This window comes from Thamnophis sirtalis, unplaced genomic scaffold (genome assembly GCF_051295495.1).
Source record: "Thamnophis sirtalis isolate CommonGarterSnake01/CBP01778 unplaced genomic scaffold, rThaSir2_p1.2 scaffold_6, whole genome shotgun sequence".
Classification (NCBI taxonomy): Eukaryota; Metazoa; Chordata; class Lepidosauria; order Squamata; family Natricidae; genus Thamnophis; species Thamnophis sirtalis.
In genome coordinates, this window is record NW_028261386.1 from 20,699,630 (window position 1) to 20,718,547 (window position 18,918).

General features: G+C 43.4%; 1 protein-coding gene across 2 annotated transcripts; it reads left to right on the plus strand.

Moving 5' to 3' along the window:
* Window positions 1-3,344: 3,344 nt before the first annotated feature.
* On the plus strand, window positions 3,345-18,829 carry NSUN5 (NOP2/Sun RNA methyltransferase 5). 2 transcript variants are annotated; one of them, XM_087717339.1, is made up of 10 exons: window positions 3,345-3,530; window positions 6,259-6,381; window positions 7,640-7,811; window positions 8,362-8,470; window positions 9,762-9,897; window positions 12,235-12,350; window positions 14,320-14,498; window positions 15,201-15,405; window positions 17,018-17,167; window positions 18,637-18,829. In XM_087717339.1, the coding sequence occupies exons 1-10, from the start codon at window positions 3,405-3,407 to the stop codon at window positions 18,740-18,742; spliced, it is 1,422 nt and encodes a 473-aa protein (XP_087573465.1). In that variant the 5' UTR covers window positions 3,345-3,404; the 3' UTR covers window positions 18,743-18,829. The 2 variants fall into 2 exon arrangements, with proteins under 2 accessions (XP_087573465.1, XP_087573466.1); XM_087717340.1 differs by having other exon boundaries at window positions 17,074-17,167.
* The last annotated feature ends 89 nt before the right edge of the window (window positions 18,830-18,918 follow it).

Genomic DNA, 18,918 nt, shown 5'->3' on the forward strand with positions numbered 1-18,918 from the left:
TGGCCACCACCTTGAGTTTTTCTGACCCTTCCCTCCACAGATGCCCCTTCAGGTTGGTTTTACTTATTATTTTGGCTGCTATTGATAGCTGATTGTGTGTGCTAATCCAGCAGAGATCAATTTTATTTATATGCCATTAAATCAAAATCAATTGTCGATGTTCTGACATTATGTGCCTGTCACAATGATTTAGCTATGTTGCAGCCTTAATATTCTCTGCTGTTATAACTTGATGTCGAATCTTCTTCTTCCTAACATTATCCCCACGTTATGGCGGTGTCCACTTATCGGCAAAGCTGTCTCCCTTTGCATTGATCTAGGGCAGGGGTGTCAAACTCAATTTCATTGAGGGCTGCATCAGGGTTGTGTTTGACCTCAGGGGGCCTGGGTGGGCATGGCCGGGGTGGGTATGATCAGTTCAATGAAAACAGGCTCCCAAGCTCTGTTTTCGGCTGCCACGAACTCCTGCAACCCTCTGCCAGTGAAAACAGAGCTTAGGAGGGCCACATGTGAAAGGTTGCAGGAGGCCATGGCAGCCGAAAACTGAGCTTGGGAGCCTGTTTTGAATGGCAGAAGCACTATGGACCGGTCCTTCACTGTTTCCTGGGTGGCCCTGTGGGCCAGATCCAAATACCCCATGGGCCAGATCCATCTCCTAGGCCTTGAGTTTGACACCCCTGATCTAGGGCAGCTTCAGGGGCAATGCTGATGAGTTTCATGTCTTTTATTTTGAATATATGAGGGAAAAGAACAGATCAAAATAGAGGCATAATATGACGAATCTAACTATCCAGGACAAGGAAATCTTCAGGTATTCATTTCAAATTTTAGAAAGCTGCTGAGTCTGAGGCCTCTTCAGGGAAATGGATGCTACTAGCAGCAGCGGCTCATGTTGCTTGATGTTTAAAGTATCTTCTTTGCCCCATTTTTATTCTGCTCTGTTCTGATTTTTTAAAAAAAAATGAAATACTAACCATGGGCAACCGAAGGGCTTTTGGATACAACATGTTTACCTTGGTTGCTGAATTGGCCTGTAGAAAGTTAGCACCCAGCCCTTTCCTAGAAAAATGAAATATCCTAGGAAATATTGAAAAAGCAGAATATTATATTTCCCTGGATGTGAAAAGAGAGAAACATGTTTTAAAGACAAAGTAGCTCCCTGCAGCTTCCTGCCCATCCCCCCTTGTCAATGGGCCATTAAGATGCCCAAGCCAATCTATTCTACATAATAAAGAGATTTCCCCTTGAGCTGATGGGATTAAGGCATGATAGTATTAGCTTTTACCCAACTCGCCACATGGCATCTGAGAATTCAATCAAATTTGGGATTCAAAACACAGCCTAGAGAATTGCCCCTGCATGGCCTCATGGGAGTCTGACAACCAATCAGAATACATTTCTTACACAGGAACAGGAAACAGAGAGGTGGGGCTGAACAGATTATAAAAGGCCCAGCAAACCCTTTCCTCGCTCTCTTCAACTTCCAGAATATCGTAGTATAGGAAGTTATCACCCAGCCCTCTCCCAGAAAAATGAAATATCCTAGGATATCTTGAAAAGGCTGAATATTTCTTTGGATGGGAAAAGGAAGAAACATGTTTTAAAAGACAGAATAGCTGTCTGCAGCTTCCTGCCCATCCCCCTTTGTCAATGAGCCATTAAAGCCTGAGCTAGTCCACTTTACATAATAAAGACTTCTCCCCTTCAGCTCCAGGGGATGGGATTAAGGCATGATAATATTGGCCCTTTACCCAACTCCCCACATGTCATCTGAGAACTCAACCAAACCTGGATTCAAAACGCAGCCTAGAGAGTTGCCCCTGCATGGCTCCATGGGAGTCTGACAACCAATCAGAATGCAAGCTCAAGATCAAAAGCCAGAGAGGGCATAAAACCAGGGACTCAGCTTCTCTTCGGCCCTTCTCTTCTCCACCAACATTGAAGCATGTGACCACCTTTTCTGTTCAGGACTCAAGCCATGTGGTCCTGTCCACCAATAAACCATCTTTCCAAGCAGCCTCCATGTCTCCAGTGTCTTTTTCCCCACTTGGAGCCGAACTCAGAAGGACATTTCTTATACCAGGCCTATTTACTGATTTGAACTGTAAACCAATACATTAAAACCATGACAAACAACAAACACCTAACCAAGGTGGTCACTAATCAGCCTTAGTATATTGTGAAAATAAGGCATTAGGTGTTTAACTAACCTGTTTCAGTGTGTGGTCTGAAGAGCCACTGCATGTCAAAAAATCAGAACAACATTAAAGATAATAGATTATAGGTTCCGCTTCCCCACAGTGCAGTCAAGTAATACCTCTACGGCTATTGAAGGTGACATAATTTGTATTTAAACCTGGCCTATTTTCTGATATAACTTTGTATGCAAGAGGGAGGAACTGGTCAGTTTTCCAGGCAATAAAAATAAATAAATAAAATTAAATATAATAAAAACTAAAAAAAAAAGTAGAGGCATGCATAAGCGCACCTGCGTGCCTAAAATCCCTGTCCTACTGTCCCCATTTATTTGTACCCATTTCCTGTGTTCTTATTCATGTTTATTCTTATTCCTGTTATCTTGTACATGAGTGACAAATTAAATAAATAAATATTTTCTTGTCTGAAGACACCCCTCCTGCTCCATCATCCTGGCTCTGGGGTAAGGCAGAGTAGCAGTGTTTGAACATATCCTCCTATTATAAGTTGTGAATTCAGTCAAGATATTGCAGCCCAACATCCTGATATTTCGATAAAGGAGAATAGTTGTACTTCATGGTTGAAATGAGGGACGCTTGGTTGTTTTCTCACAGACGTTTTATTCCCCAAACTGGATAGCATCATCAGTGATGTTTATGGCTGCATTCCCACTGAGGGGGACCAGATCTGATGGCCTCTAGATAGGAATCAAGGCACACAGAAAAGAGAACACGCCAAGTCTTTAGTGCCATCTATGGGCTTGATTCTTGTAACCAGTGCTGATAGCCTTACATCGGGGGATTTCCAAACTTGACAACTTTTAAGGCTCGTTGGACTTCAACTCCCAGAATTCCCCAGTTCCAGTTGGCAGAAGTGAGAGAACTCGGCAAGGTTCTCCGAATTGATTTGTCTTTCACTCAGCGTTTCTTTAAGGCAGAAAGAAGTCTTCAAACTTGGCAACTTAGACTTGGGGACTTCAACTCCCAGAATTGGAGAATTCTGGGAATTGAAGTCCACAAGTCTTAAAGATGCCAAGTTCGGGGACCCCTGCTTTAAGCTGACCCTTGTTTTTTACGTTCTACGTAAAAACGACGGTAGCATAGCTCTAAGGAAAACCTCCCCTGCGTTACGCACGCGCAGTTCATTTCCTTGCTGAACGCGTGCGCGCCGGAGGCTCCCAGAGTCCGGATCCAAACAACCCGAGGAAGATGCGGCAGCGCAAACAGGGAAGCGGCGCGGCGTTTGGCCTTTATGGTGTCGCTGCTTCTATCCTGGCAAAACTGGAGCGTCGGGAAGGTTCCCTTAAGACCCTCGTCTATGGCAGTCACTTCCCGGCGAGTTGACGGTCTTTGCACAATTTACAGTTTAAAAAATAATGGGGGGAGGGGGCGGAATAGATCCTCCACGTGTGAGGATAGCCTATCTTTTTATTCCTAGCTACAGACACTGCGGGACGACAGTTAGCTTCGTGTATACGTGTGTGTGTGTTTTAGGAAGATTCCTTTGAAAGAGTTCAATGAATATTTTGAGTGTCATTTAAAAAGATATGTTCTTCTGCTCAAAACGAGGACAGATGATGCAAAAATGCGTTGGATATACAGTAATATGCCTATCGCAGATTAACAGTGTCCTCGAATCAAACTGGGCACTTGGTAATATTATGCAGTTTCTTGGCCCAGTACAGATGTAGTTTGCATTGAACTCTTCCAGGGTATTTTCAGCTTCTCTGCATCCTCTACAAACTTGTAATTCCTTGGTAGTCTCCCATTCCAGATGTAAACCAGTCCAGCCCTGTTTAGTCATAGTTCAGAAAAGATCAGGTGCTGCTGTGTTGACAAACACTCATTTACTATAGCTAACTCAACCATAGTTTACTTTATGGAATTAATCAATTTCCCCAAATTTGCACAATACTCGGAATAAAATATTTACTATCCATAGTACTTACAGACTGAAGTATGGTAGTTTCTTTTTTATTTAAAACATTGCACAATTTGAACCCTTGTTTTAAAAGACAACTGCATTCATAATTCCATGTGATTAAATATATGCCAGTTAATAGGGACTGAAGAGCCAGGTAGATGATCCAACCTGGTCTTCGGGTCTTCTAATTGTGTATGCATCAACACTACAATTGAATCCATAATTTGTGTCTAATAGGCTGCTTCTCAAAAAGGGCTTGGCATAATGTGTCCAAAATATAATTTGAGCCTGGTTATTATACCTCATGTGAGAATTCTGGGTTGGTTTGTTCAGTGATGCTTTGTTTTGTTGTTGTTCCTGGCTATCTATGGTATTTTCCAGAACTTTGTCCAGCACCAAAATTCAAAAGTGTCAATACTCTTTCTGTCCTGTTTTTTCAAAGTCCAACTTTCACTTGCACTATTCTGATCTTTCTAGATTTCGACAAATCACAGCATCTGAATATCTTTTTAAGGTCTTCATGGCTGCTGTACCAAGTGCTAATCTGTGGTTCATTTCTTGGTTGACTGGCTTGTTCCTTTGCTATTGATTGATACTACAAAGCAGAACTATCTATAACTTCACTATCTTCATTGCCAACTAGGTTCTGGTTGCTGTAACTGTTGACATGAGTTTTGTCTTATTTATATTTAATTCTCCTCATCTTCTTTATATTAATCTTTAAGGGAGATGGGTGGTTCAAAATATGAAAGGTTAAAAAAATAAATAACGTTAATCCTGTTTTTTTCACTTTCACTAATTTTCCTTACAAAAGATTGCAGACTATTTGATGTAAGGGTTCCGAGTAAGACCCCCCAATGAAAGAAGACTCCGATGCTTGAGTTTCCCCAAAGTTCCATTTTATTAGAGATGTCATATTGGCACATCTGGGAAAACCCAAATCTGAAAGCTTCCAGGTTTCCCCCACCCAAATAAAAGTTCAAGTCCTTGCCCCAGCACCCACATGTCCATCACATGATCCTCCCAGTTACATTATCGCAGCTGCAAGGCAAGGTGGCCTTGACTCTCTCAGTAAAGAATGTTATTTTGACTATATATCACCCGCATTCTGTATAATCCCCCCTCCTATTTTCCCACAATAGAAAATATGGCAGGCTTTAAGACCCAATGTAAAAGATGGCTTCCAAGTCTGACAGTTGCATTGTCAGGTATCAGAGTAGTATTATCAGCATTGATATTTTTTCTTCCCATTTTAAACACACACACACCCCTCATATGCTTAGCATATCCTCTGCGAGCTGCGCTGGCTACCTGTTGATCTTCGGGTGCGCTTCAAGGTGCTACTTACCACCCATAAAGCCCTTCATGGTAGTGGATCTGCGTACTTGAGAGACCGCCTCCTGCCAATTACCTCCCTGCGACCTATTAGATCGCACAGATTAGGCCTCCTCCGAGTTCCATCCGCCAGTCAGTGTCGACTGGCAACTACATGGAGGAGAGCCTTTTCAGTAGTAGCTCCGACCCTTTGGAACGATCTCCCCGTGGAGATTCGTACCCTCACCACCGTCCAGACCTTCCGCACAGCCCTCAAGACCTGGCTATCCCGTCAGGCCTGGGGATAAAGATCGTAATCCGTCCCCACCCGAATGATGAATGTTGTGTACTATTTTTACTTATGTATTGTTTTATGTCTTATTGTCTTGTATTCCCCTCCCTATATATTGTAAGCCGCCCTGAGTCCCCTCAGGGAAAAGGGCGGCCTATAAATAATAAAACTATAAACTATAAACTATAGAATGAATAAATAAGGAGAGAGTATATAACCTCATCTCACTCCTTTGCTGACCTTGAGCCAGACTTTTCTGCGATGTTCCATCTGGACTGTGGCTTTCCCAGTGGTTTGGGATTCCCATTTTGCTAAGGACATTCTATAGTTTTACAGTTTATTTTTGTCAGCATGTGAAACTAAAGATACTGTGTGATAGTTTCCACAAACAAAAGTCTCCTTTTTTGGTATTGGTTGGTAAACTGGCCTGTTCCAATATGTTGTCCACTGTATGATCTTCCAAAATGTCGGCATTGTTTGCTTCGTATCGTTATCCATCCTCCTCATTCCACCAACATTCCTTCATTTTTCAGAATACACGGCTGCTCTATGCACTCGTTTCAGAAACACGTCGCTATTCTTCTGTACTGGATTCCATCATAGATGCTGCTGGTTTGTTCCGCGCTGAAAAAAAGCTGCAGCCACATCTGGCCAAGGTGAACAGTTGTGACCATTCCTTATGAGAAGGTTGAAGCCATTTTTTATACAATCTACAACTTCTTACCTGGAGTTGTTTTGCATTTGGTAACTGCATAGATCATTATATGCTTGGAAATGCACAATCAGCAGCTTGTAGGTGACTTCAACCCTGGGTTGCTCAGGTGGACAGGTTTGGGGGAAATGAACGACAACAGGCCCCTTTTCTGGTACCTGATGAGAGTGGAACAACGAGATAAGGGAAAGTCCAACAATATGAATGGGGTGGAATGTAGAAAAAGCAAGCAATGTCAGTTGCTTTTTTTTTCCCTCTCTTTCGCTGAGCTCTCTTGCTTCTAGACCAACGATGGTGAACCTTTTTTGGCTCGTATACCATAAGTGGGGGGAGCACAGGGGGGTCGTGCGTGGGCGTGCCGCACCCATAATGCAATGCACAACCCTCCCAGTGTGCATGCGTGCATGAGAGGCACTCCCCCCCCCATTTTTTGCATGCTTTTTTCATCCTCCCCAGGCTCCAGAAGCTTTATAGGAGCCTAAGGAGGGCGAAAACAGCCTCCCCACCCCCCCAGAGGCCCTCCGGAGGCTTCAGGGACCTTCAGGAGGTTTCCCTAAAGGCTCCGGAGGACTAAAAACGACCCTACGAGCAAACAGGAAGTCCGTTCCTGAACTTCTGGTTTGCCCGTAAGGCCGGATTTTCCTATCCGGAGGCTTCAGGCGAGCTCCTGAAGCCTCTGGAGGGCCTCCAGGAGGTGGGTGGGGGTGGAGGCGTTTTTCCCAGCCCCCAGAAGCACTCTGCAGGCTTCAGCAGGGCTGGGGGAAGGCAAAAATGCCTGTTTTTGCAAAAAAGCCCAATTTTCTGGCTGTTTTTTGCAAAAATGGGGGCGTTTTTGCCTTCCCCCAGCCATGCTGAAGCCTGCAAAGTGCTCCTGGGGGCCGGGGAGGACAAAAACCTTTTTTTCTTACTTACCTCTTCGAAATCTTGGTGTGTCTTATAGTCCAAAAAATACGGTAAATATATCATGACTCAAACAATGTTAGATGTGCCTTTCATTGCGTTCTTTCATTCTATCTTACTGATGTTTTCTTACTTCCTTGCTGATGCTGTCCAGGTGTGGCCTATGCATCTTCTTAAAAAAGCTTTCCTGGATACACTACAGCTGACATCTCCTCAATCCAGTTCCAGCTGGATGCAGAGCCAGGTGTTCCACTCTTAGGTTCAGATTCAAGCTATTTTCCCCTGCTACTCTCCTTTCTTAGGTGTTGGTCTATGACTTACTCATTGGCAAGGGACTTCATGGTGGAGGACGTGGGAAGGCCCTGGTATTGAAGCATCATGCGCGTCTCCAGGCTGAGCTTGCCCGCTTGAAGGTCCAGAAAAAAGTGAGCCGCAATGAAGATCTTCTGCCACCAGCTGGAGACTCTAACAAAGGTAGATGCTTAGAGTTTTTGGAAGAGGTCAGAGGGTCAAATTTAAATAGATGGCAGTGTTACATCAGCTGCAACTGAAAAAAAATAGGAATAAAAACTGCAGCTTTTGGAAAGCCTGTCTAAAGTGTTTGGCCAAATTGTCTCTTGGCAGCAGTTGTGCAGGCTTCAATGCTCTCTGTCTGCAACTAAGGACAGCTAGTCAGCCAGCCGAAGTTGGATTTGCGTATTATGTTAAATCACCATGAGACGTATTTGGTTTGGCTTCATGGGTTGTGTGAACCAACCATTATGGTTCATAAAATACGATTTATGAGTTACTGTGCTGACTGAACCCAGAGAACTGGAGCTTAATCCGGCCATGATGAGACAAACTAAATATAATGTGTGAACCAGGGTAATGCCTATGGACAGTTTTCTTACAACCTCTATTCTGGCTATGTGAGATGTTGTTCTTGCGGGATCAAAATGGGTACAAAAGACAAAGCAGTTACACATTATGGAAAACCCAGGAACTCGATTTTCAGAAGATCCCTGTCTCTTTTCCCCCCCAGCACTTCAGATGCCGCGCTATGTCCGAGTGAATTTATTGAAGACATGTGTGGATGATGTCGTTGATTACTTCAAGCGCCAGGGCTACTCTTACCAGGGCAAAGCAGCCCGGTTAGTTTAGTCTTCTTCAACTTCTGCTCCATATCTCAGGAACAGGCAGGCTCTCTGTTTGCAGACTGTAGTGTTGCAAACTTTTCAGGAATCCCAATTGCTCACTGTTCCTCCTCCTCATGTGCAGCCCCAAGGAAGAGACTGAACGCATCCCTTTTCATTCTGGCATATCTGCAGCTTATCCTAAAAAAAACCCAACTAAGTAGAGTCCAGCCTGGTTACAATGGATGAGACACAGAACCAGGAAATGCGAGGACTTTTAGACTAGAGCAGGTGTGTCAAACTCAAGGCCTGTGGGCTGGATCTGGCTCGTGCGATGCTTAAATGTGATCCTCAGAGGCGGCCTGGAAATCGGCAAAGGACAGGCCTGTGGTGACTCTGGCAGCCAAAATAGAGCGTGGGGGTGGGGGTGCATGTGGCCCCCCGTGCCTTGTTTTTGGCCTGGACAACCTCCTGCAGCACTCTGCTGGCCAAAATGGAATGTGTGTGCCCCCTGTGCCCGATTTTGGCTGGCAAGGTGCTGCAGGAGATGTCAGTCCCATCTCCCTCACCACCACCCCTCCATTCTGGTCAGAACTACAGTGCTGATCCAGCCCTTAAAGAAATCCAGTTTGACACCCTTGGGCTAGAGGGATTTTGAGAAACAACCCAAAAATAGGCAGTGGCACATCACGGTCAGACCACTGGCAAGGAAACAACATAGATATGCCTGTGTAGTAATTGAGGCAAATTTGGCTTGAAGGAGATTTACTGTCTATGCAGATTGTCAGTCATCCAGGTTACAGTTGTCCCAAAGATGCTTTTTTCAAGAGACCACTGGACTTCCTTGTTTTTCTTTGAAGATGTATCGCTTCTCATCCAAGAGCTGAAAAAGCTTCTTGGATGACAAGCGAAACATCTTCCGAGAAAAACAAGAACGTCCAGTGGCCTCTTGAAAAAAGCATCTTTGGGACAAGGAGACTTACGTTTGTTTTAAAAGTAGCTTGTGAATTACTAGCTATAGTTAAGATGAGTTTACCCCAGTAAGGGTAACATAAGATGCTCCAGTTGGCCCCCTTACACCCTTTTGGGCCAGATTGAAAGAGGAAGAAAGATTTGGGGCCTGGGGGGGAGATAGTTTCATCCTCATGTACAAAAATAGACCAGGTACATTTGTGCTTGTTATTATACATCTGTTTGTCCAAGTCTCACCCCCCTGCTCTCTGGCTCTGCACATCTGGGAGGAGAGAAGTTTTTTTTTTAGTTTGGGGAAGAAGCAACAGCTTTCCATCTTTATTACTATCATTTTCAGTATGGAGGAAGCGATCTTATCCAGGAAGAAGTTCCTGCTGGACCTCCATCTTCCTGACCTGCTGATCTTCCCTCCTCAGACAGACCTTCATGAAAACCAGCTCTATCAGGCTGGGCACATCATTCTCCAGGACAAGGTGAGTGAGGCTGGGATAGGACACAGTGGCCTGAGGACTTCTCCACCTGAACCAGAGGGAAGGGCTGGTGGATCTGCTTAGCTGGCAACTGACCTGCCTTGATGAAATTGTCCAACACAGTCAGACTCTTTGATGGCCTCCCTCTTCCTTCCAAGTTCAGCTTCTGGCCTGTTTTAGGCTTTTAGGCTTTATACTACAGTTTTGAAATGGTTCCTATTTCATCTTGGCAGTTCGTATCCCGCTCAAGGTTGACTCAGCCTTCCATCCTTTCGAGGTGGGTAAAATGAGGACCCAGATTGTTGAGGGCAATAGCTAACTCTGTAAACCACTTAGAGAGGGCTATAAAACTTGAACATTGGACACTATCTAACAATGAAATTCAATGGTGAAAAAACTAAAGTTCTACATTTAAGCACGAAAAACAAAATGCACAGGTACAATTAGGTGGTACCTTGCTCAAGAGGGATCTTGGAGTCCTAGTGGACAACCATTTAAATATGAGCCAGCAGTGTGAAGCAGCTGCCAAAAAAGCCAACACAGTTCTAGGCTGCATAAACAGAGGGATAGAATCAAGATCACGTGAAGTGTTAATACCACTAGTAATGCCTTGGTAAGGCCACACTTGGAATATTGCATCCAGTTTTGGGTGCCACGATGTAGAAAAGATGTAGAGACTCTAGAAAGATTGCAGAGAAGAGCAACAAAAATGATTAGGGGACTGGAGGCTAAAACATATGAAGAACAGTTGCAGGAACTGGTATGTCTAATTTAATGAAAATAAGGACTATGATAGCAGTGTTCCAATATCTCAGGGGTTGCCACAAAGAAGGGGGAGTCAAGCTATTCTCCAAAGCACCTGAAGGCAGAATAAGAAATAATGGATGGAAACTAATCAAGGAGAAAAGCAACCTAGAATTAAGGAGAAATTTCCTGACAGAACAATTAATCTATGGAACAACGTGACTCCAGAAGTTGTGGATGCTCCAACACTGGAAGTTTTAAAGAAGAGATTGGACAACCATTTGTCTGAATAGTATAGGGTTTCCAGCCTGAGCAGAGGGTTGGACTAGAAGACCTCAAAGATCCCTTTAAACTCTTGATTCTATTCTATTCTATTTTAATCTATTCTAAAAGCACTGTTGAGCGGTATATAAGTCTAAGTGCTATTGCTATCGCTCTCTTGCAATAACTTGTCACTTTTCATTTTGTCATAAATTCTCCAGGTGAAATACATACACGTCAGCTTATGTTATGTTATGTTATGTTATTATGTTGATTTTATTTATATGCTGCTCTTTCCCCCCGAAGGGGACTCAGGGCGGCTCACAGCTCAACAGGGAAGGGGATACAAACAGAATTTAAAAACGACATAAAAAACAATGCAAAATTAAAAACACAACAGTCATACCAATTCGAGACGGGGGCAGCAGTTCTTTAGCCCCAGGCCTGTTGGAACAGCCAGGTTTTAAGGGCTTTGCGGAAGGCCTGGAGGGTGGTGAGGGTTCGAATCTCCACGGGGAGTTCGTTCCAGAGGGTCGGAGCAGCCACAGAGAAGGCTCTCCTCCGAGTAGTTGCCAGGCGACATTGGCCGGCGGATGGAAGTTGGAGGAGGCCTAATCTGTGGGATCTAATCGGTCTAGTGGAGGTAATTGGCAGCAGGCGGTCTCTCAAGTACAGATTATATATTTATTTATCACATACTGTATGTACTTTAGCATAGATTTCTTACACTATATACTTGTTTAAGGTGAAAGGTGAGTCATAATCTCACTTTATTATCAGATAGAAGTACAAGAAGTTCATCGGGTGTCACAGCTGAGTCTGGTCAAATCTAGCCCTCATATCTGAGTCAGGGATGCAGCATTGTGGCCTTCCAAATATTGTTCAACTCCCATCAGCCTTAGTCAGTTCTACTTATATTTAGGATGTGGACAGTTGCTGCTGCATGATGTACAGAAGACTATAGGTGTCCAGAATTTAGCAGGGGATTTTAAGATTCCAAGTGAAAACTGTAGTTTTAGTATTGTATATACTAATGCCTAGAATGTCTCAGGTTTCAGTCAGAATTCCGTTTTTCTTCTTCAGTTCTGTTCTAAGCATCTATATGGATGTGATTGTTCTTTACTAGATATTTTCCCTTAACAGGCTGTTTACTTGCCAAAAAAAGATAGAGATTTTTTTTAAAACTACAGGCATGAATGTAGTGGGCGTTAAATGTTTCTTGACAATATGTTTGAGAAGCTGCTATTGAGGATGGGGAATATGGAAAGAGGGTGGCGGGCCTGCCATATGTGGATAAGTATGCATTTATCTCAGGTGTGTGTATTTTAACCCTAGGCCAGCTGCCTCCCAGCCTTTGTCCTGAACCCCACTCCAGGGTCCCAGGTGATTGATGCCTGTGCTGCTCCTGGCAACAAAACCAGCCAGCTGGCTGCCATCATGAAGAACAAAGGGTAAGGGAAAGGAAGGGCAATACCATTTATTTATGGAAATGTTTTAGGCAGCATTGTAGGCTACAGAATCCTCTGTGGTAATTCACAGCACAACAGTAATTTCTGCAAAGATCCGAGTGATGAGGATAATGTAGCCAAAGTAGTATTTGCATTAGGCTCCCAGAAAGATCTGGAATAGATTTTGGGAGCATCTGTTCTCTAGGTTTACATGGTATTAGCAAGCCCCTCCCTCGCCCCCCCCCCCCCAATTTTCTCCTCTCATCTAGTCAATTTTGCAGATCTAATTGGTGAATTGAAGGTTACTCCCTCTGATGCTGCTTAACATTACTGTATTTTTCGGAGTATAAGACACACCTTTTTCCCTAAAAAAAGAGGCTGAAAATCTGGGTGCGTCTTATACACTGAATACAGTATTTTTTGCCTCTGAAACCCCACCCCCTTCACCAAAAGCCTTTAGGAGGCTTGTAGAGTGCTCCTGGGGGGCTGGGGATAACAGAAATGAGCGAAAAATGGGCCATTTTTGCTCATTCCCCCCCCCAGCACTCTACAAGCCTCCTAATGGCTATTCATGCCCTTTTTTGGAAAAAAATATGGGCCCATTTTCACGAAAAACGGGCCACTTTTGGGAGATCTGTAGAGTGCAAAAACTTTTTTTTAAAATTTTGCCTCTTCAAAACCTTAGTGTGTCTTATACTCCAGTGTGTCTTATGCTCTGAAAAATATGCTAAATTTCATCCCAGTTGCAAGTTGATTTTTTTTACACAAAAGAAACACTTGTGGTTGACTGGTATGAGAAAGGACAATTTCTCTGTATTCTTTAAATAATATTCAACTATTTCCAGTTATGTTGAAATTTACATTATTATCTGAAATATGCTAGTGATTTTTTTAGAAACTATGGCATACTGTCATATATATTACAGTATTTTTTCTTTACTCCCAAATTTGCAATTTCCATTCGTAATTTATTTTTGGGGATTTTAGGTGAGAAACCCTGAGATAACTCTGCTTGGCTAAATAAGTTGCTCCACAATTTGCAGATGTTTGTTTAGTATTAGACTATGATCACAGTTTAATTCATGTAAATAATCATAGTTATGCAAAACGGCTTCCCCCCAAGAAATTCTTAAAACAAAAAAAAATTATCTGTCTTACCTGCCTCTTAAAATACTGGATGAAACGCTTGTTTTGTAACATTCATATGCTTGTGAGAAAATCACTGGATTTTGCTAGTGGTTTTAAAAATGTACCAAATAACACGTAACATTTTACTTGTTTATAAATGACACATTAAGAGCATTAATTCAAATCTGGGTTTGCTAAGAAAGTTGCTTAAATTTAACATCTTCAATATTTTTTTTTTACTGTGGCCTCAACATCTTTTTCATTTTTTTTTTTTTTTTACTGTGGCCTCAACATTTCTAGAAAGTTTACTTTTGTATTCTAGAGGGGCTTGTGACTATAGTTGGATTCACACAAATCATTCTAAAATGTAATATGAATTTTGTTTTTAATTGGCTTAGTATATTGCATGAATGCAATCATTGCAGATTGTGGATTAATACTGTGTGTGAACCCAGCCAGTTGAGTGTTTTCCAGTTGAGTATTTTCAGCAGTTTAATGACAAAAGTAACTATTAGCTGCAAAACTACCATTATCCTTTGTAATATTGCCCCTTGATACCCTCCAGACAGAGGGATGAATTTTGAAGTAGTAAGCTTTCAGTCTTTGTGGATCTCAGGATGAGGTAGATCTCATTTGATTCTTCCAATTAGAAAGCAAAAATTCCAAGAAGCCAGGTTAGAGAAAATAGATCCTGCAGATGAGTAAGCTTTGGATAAACCTTGGAGAGAAACAGCTGCTTGTGGTGAAGTTATTGTTTTTCACCTTTCTCTCCCGTGGAGGTATCTGATTTTATACTCATGTGTCCATCACCGCTCAAAACATCCTTCTGTCTCTTGAAATGCAGGCGGATCTTTGCCTTTGATCTGGATGCCAAGCGGCTGGCCACCATGAGCACTATGTTGGTACGGGCAGGTGTCTCCTGCCATGAGCTGGCACACCAAGACTTCTTAGCAACAGATCCCACTGACTCCAAGTACAGCAAAGTGAGATACATTCTCTTGGATCCTTCCTGCAGTGGCTCAGGTGAATAAAGGGTGGAGGTGGATTTCCAGCTGGGACTTACATTAAATACAAGCTTATTAGGAAAATGGATGAGAGACCATCAAGGTATATCAAAGAGCCAGGGTGGTGCAGTGGTTAGAGTGCAGTACTGCAGGCTACCTCTGCTGATCACCAGCTGCCAGCAATTTGGCAGATCGAATCTCACCAGGCTGAAGGTTGACTCAGCCTTCCATCCTTCCAAGGTGGGTAAAATGAGGACCCAGATTGTTGTGGGCAATAGGGCTCTCAACACTCTGAAACCGTATAGAAGTGATATTGCTATATTTTTCTGCAGCCTGGAATTGGAACAGTGAAGAGTATCCTAAAAGCCATACGTTGTGCCTTTTTATCCAAGATGGGAAGCTGACAGCTAATTCGAACAGTTGGAAATAGTTTTTAGGAAGAGGGCCATTTATGATTTGACTCTCAGATATAATGGTGATGTTTCCAGATTAAGCGTGATAGAACGGGGCTGATCTGGGTTTGTATACATAGATTTACAAATAAATTTTAAAAATGGAACGATATGGTTCCAGAGCCAAATTTCTATTTCTCCAGCTAAGTAAAGACAGGTACTTTTAGGTAGGTATCAAAACTGAGAGCCCAATATATGCCAGTGTGCTGACTCCCTAGAGGCCAGGTTTCAACAGCTAATGGTGCGTGTGATGTCTGTTTCTGTTGCAGGTATGGTCAACCGCCTGGCAGAGGAGGAAAGCACCTCCCTGCCTAATCGACTGCAGGCACTTGCTGGGTTCCAGCGAAAAATGCTGGCACATGCATTGCAGTTCCCTGCCCTTCAACGGCTGGTTTATTCCACGTGCTCGGTGCACAAAGAAGAGAACGAAGATGTGGTGCAGGATGTGTTGGAGCAGGAGGGAAGCGCCTTCAGGTATAAGAAGGTGGTTAAATCGGGGTCTGCCTTCCTGCAGCTGGTAGAGTTTGGGCTGCAAAGTGGGAGTGGTTCCTTGCTAGTCCCAAAGGTGCTTTTTTCAAGAGGCAACTGGACTTCCTTGTTTTTCTTTGAAGACGTTTTGCTTCTCATCCAAGAAGCTTAGTTGAAGAAGCACTTTTGGGACAACCATGACATTTTGGTCGCCACGATGTAGAAAAGATGTAGGGACTCTAGAAAGAGTGCAGAGAAGAGCAACAAAGATGATTAGGGGACTGGAGACTAAAACATATGAAGAACGGTTGCAGGAACTGGGTGTGTCTAGTTTAATGAAAAGAAGGACTAGGGGAGACATGATAGCAGTGTTCCAATATCTCAGGGGCTGCCACAAAGAGGGAGTCAAGCTATTCTCCAAAGAACCTGAGAGTAGAACAAGAAACAATGGGTGGAAACTAATCAAGGAGAGAAGCAATTTAGAACTGAGGAGAAATTTCCTGACAGTTAGAACAATTAATCAGTGGAACAGCTTGCCTCCGGAAGTTGTGAATGCCCCAACACTGGAAATCTTTATGATGTTGGATAACCATTTGTCTGGAACGGTATAGGGTTTCCTGCCTAGGCAGGGTGTTGGACTAGAAGACCTCCAAGGTCCCTTCCAACTCTGCTATTGTATTGTATTGGATGACTGAGAATCTCCATAATTGTCTTCCTTGCTATTTAAGGATTGCTGGAGGAAAGGACTGTATAAAGCTAGAAGTCCCTTGGAAATCCATATAGCTCATCCTCTTCATACGTGATGCCCTCCTGGAGTGTAGATCTACATTTGTTTCATGTTCCCAAACATAATCAAACTAACGGGATCTCTCCTCTGCTTTCATCTTGTTGGCAATTCATGACAAACACATTTGAAAGCAGCAGTCTCTTTATCTTCTATGTTAGGGTTGGAGCCGTTGGGGACAGGAATGACATTTTTCAATTTTCATAGCCATTGAGAACCAAAGCTTCTTAGTTAAACACAATTCTTGGCAACTTCGGGGATATTCCGTGTAGATTCCTTGGCAGCAGTACTTTGCTATGGCTGCTTTCTAGGATGGTTGTTTGATTTCCCAGTCTAGAGGCTACCTGGTATTTCCTGGTAATAACAAGATCTGACCCTGCTTAGCTTTTGGAGATCAGCCAGATCCGTGATGGCAAACCTAGGGCACGCGTGTCAGAGATGGCACCCAGATCCCTCTGTGGGCATGTGCACTGTTGCCAGCTGCTCTTCCGGGTTCCGGCATATGCGTACCAGAATCTGGAAGAGAGCAGCTGTCTGATGTGCATACACACGCCAGAACCTGGAAGAGCAGCTGACTGTGGCACGCATGTGCTCCGGCCAGCCGCTCTCTTCTGGGTTCTGGTGCTCCTGCACTTGCACGCCCCAATTTTGGCACTCGGTGCCAAAAAGGTTAACCATCACTGTGTCAGCTGCTGCCGTGCTGCTGATTAAGACGATTTTGAAAGATGGAAGTTTGCTTCCTGTGTGTGGCTGCAAAGATAGTAAGGCTGCCATATAGAAAGGACAGGGAAGCACCGATTTCTGAAAGGCTTTCTCTGCTTTTCTTCCCTGGAGGTTGGTAGAAGTCCTGCCATCCTGGACCCCTCGTGGCTTACCTGTTTTTCCTGAAGCCAAGTGCTTTCTCCGAGCGTCGCCAGAAGAAACACTGACCAATGGATTCTTTGTAGCAGTGTTGGAAAGGAAGCACAAAGCATGTGCAGCAAGGTGAAAGAATGCTCTGCGTGTGTGTGTGCTGCACAGGCAGTCCTTGACTTACAACTGTTTGTGTAGTGACCATTAGACGTTAACAACAGCCTGGACAAAACCGATTCAGGACCAGTTTTCACACACTATTGCAGCATCCCCAGGGTCATGTGATCAAAATTTGGGTGCTTGGCAACTGGCATGTATTTCTGACAGTTGTACTGTCCTGGGGTCACCGTTTGTAATCTACCCAGCTGGCTTCTGGCAAGCAAAGTCCATGGGGGAAGCAAGATTCATTTAGCAACTGCATGATTCACTTAACAATTGTTGTCATTTGTTTTACAACTGTTGCAAAAGTCGCAAAATCGGGCACAACTCACCAACTATCTTGCTTAGCAACAGAAATTTTGGCTCACTGGTGGTTGTAAGTTAAGGATTACCTGTGTGCTATATAGCATAAATACTCTATATATGTTCTCTATGGTCTATAAGGTAAAGGTAAAGTTTCCCCTCACACGTACAGTACGTGGTAGTTGTTCCCGACTCTAAGGGGCAGCGCTCATCTGTTTCAAAGCCAAAGAGCCAGCGCTGTCCGAAGACGTCTCTGTGGTCATGTGGCCGGCATGACTACGTTACCTTCGCACCAAAGTGGTCCCTATTTTTCTACTTGCATTTTTACATACTTCCGAACTGCTAGATTGGCAGGAGGTGGGGCAAGTAACAGGAGCTCACTCAGTTACGCGTGCTAGGGATTCGAACTGCCCAATTGCTGACCTTTCTCATCGACAAGCTCACCGTCTTAGCCACTGAGCCACCGTGTCCCTTATGCTCTATATTTCTGTGTTATTAACAAAAAGGCATGATTCCCACCTTTCAGAATGTCTTCAATGATTCTGGAGGCCAAATCTATGAAGTTTGTGGCTCTCTGCCCTCAACCCTGGCAACGGGATCCTACTTTTCACAATTGAGATAAACTTCAATGTATCTGTTTACAAACCTGCATTATGGGGTCCAAAAAGCCTTGTGCCAATCTTGAATGGGTCAGTCAGACAATAGGCACAGCATCCATAGAAACGGAGGGTTTTTTTCCCCAGGTGCAGAGGTAATTCTGTCAAAGTACATCTTGTTGGGAAGAAACAGTAATTTCCATACAATACAAGACTCTCAAATGTTACAGGCTGGAAACAAGATTTTATTTCTAGAAATAGGAAGCCAACATCCATCTGCCTTTCTTCCCAGTCAGTCATGGGAGAGTCCTGGGTGTAATTTCACATCGTCTCTGCACTAAAGTTCAATTTGCATAGCCAGAGATTCTCCTCAAGTTACTCCTTCTACTCTATGCATAACTTTTATCTCCAGAGTTCTGTTATTTTGCTTGATGGTTTTGCACCCTTTGAATCAAGTCTTAATATGTTTCAGATATTTATGTCACAATTGCCTTTTGATTTATAGGAAATAAGCTTTCTGTTCTTTGTGGGTTTTGCTTGTAGTTCTGCAGTGCTGCTTTCGGAGGCTGACAGTAAATTAGAAACAAATCCCAATCCAGCAACCAGAAAACGAAAAAAGAAGACACAAACGGCTTTTCCCAATAAGTAAAATTCTTCCATGGCTTACTGGTCTTTATCAATGGAGTTTGCAAGAGAAAAGGCCTTGGATGGAAATAAAAGTCAATTTTTTAGTCAAGTCAGCGTGGACATACTGAAATGGGAACTTGCAGAATATCAGGTTTGGCCAAAAATATTGTAAACCAAGATCATTTGAACACAGGATAT

Bases quoted from the DNA above. Each gene is read 5' to 3' on its own strand.
- NSUN5 (XM_087717339.1), top strand. From the start codon at position 3,405: ATGCGGCAGCGCAAACAGGGAAGCGGCGCGGCGTTTGGCCTTTATGGT. The intron at 14,499-15,200 runs GTGAATAAAGGG...TTTCTGTTGCAG, and splicing joins TCCTTCCTGCAGTGGCTCAG to GTATGGTCAACCGCCTGGCA. The intron at 15,406-17,017 runs GTATAAGAAGGT...TCTTCCCTGGAG, and splicing joins CAGGAGGGAAGCGCCTTCAG to GTTGGTAGAAGTCCTGCCAT.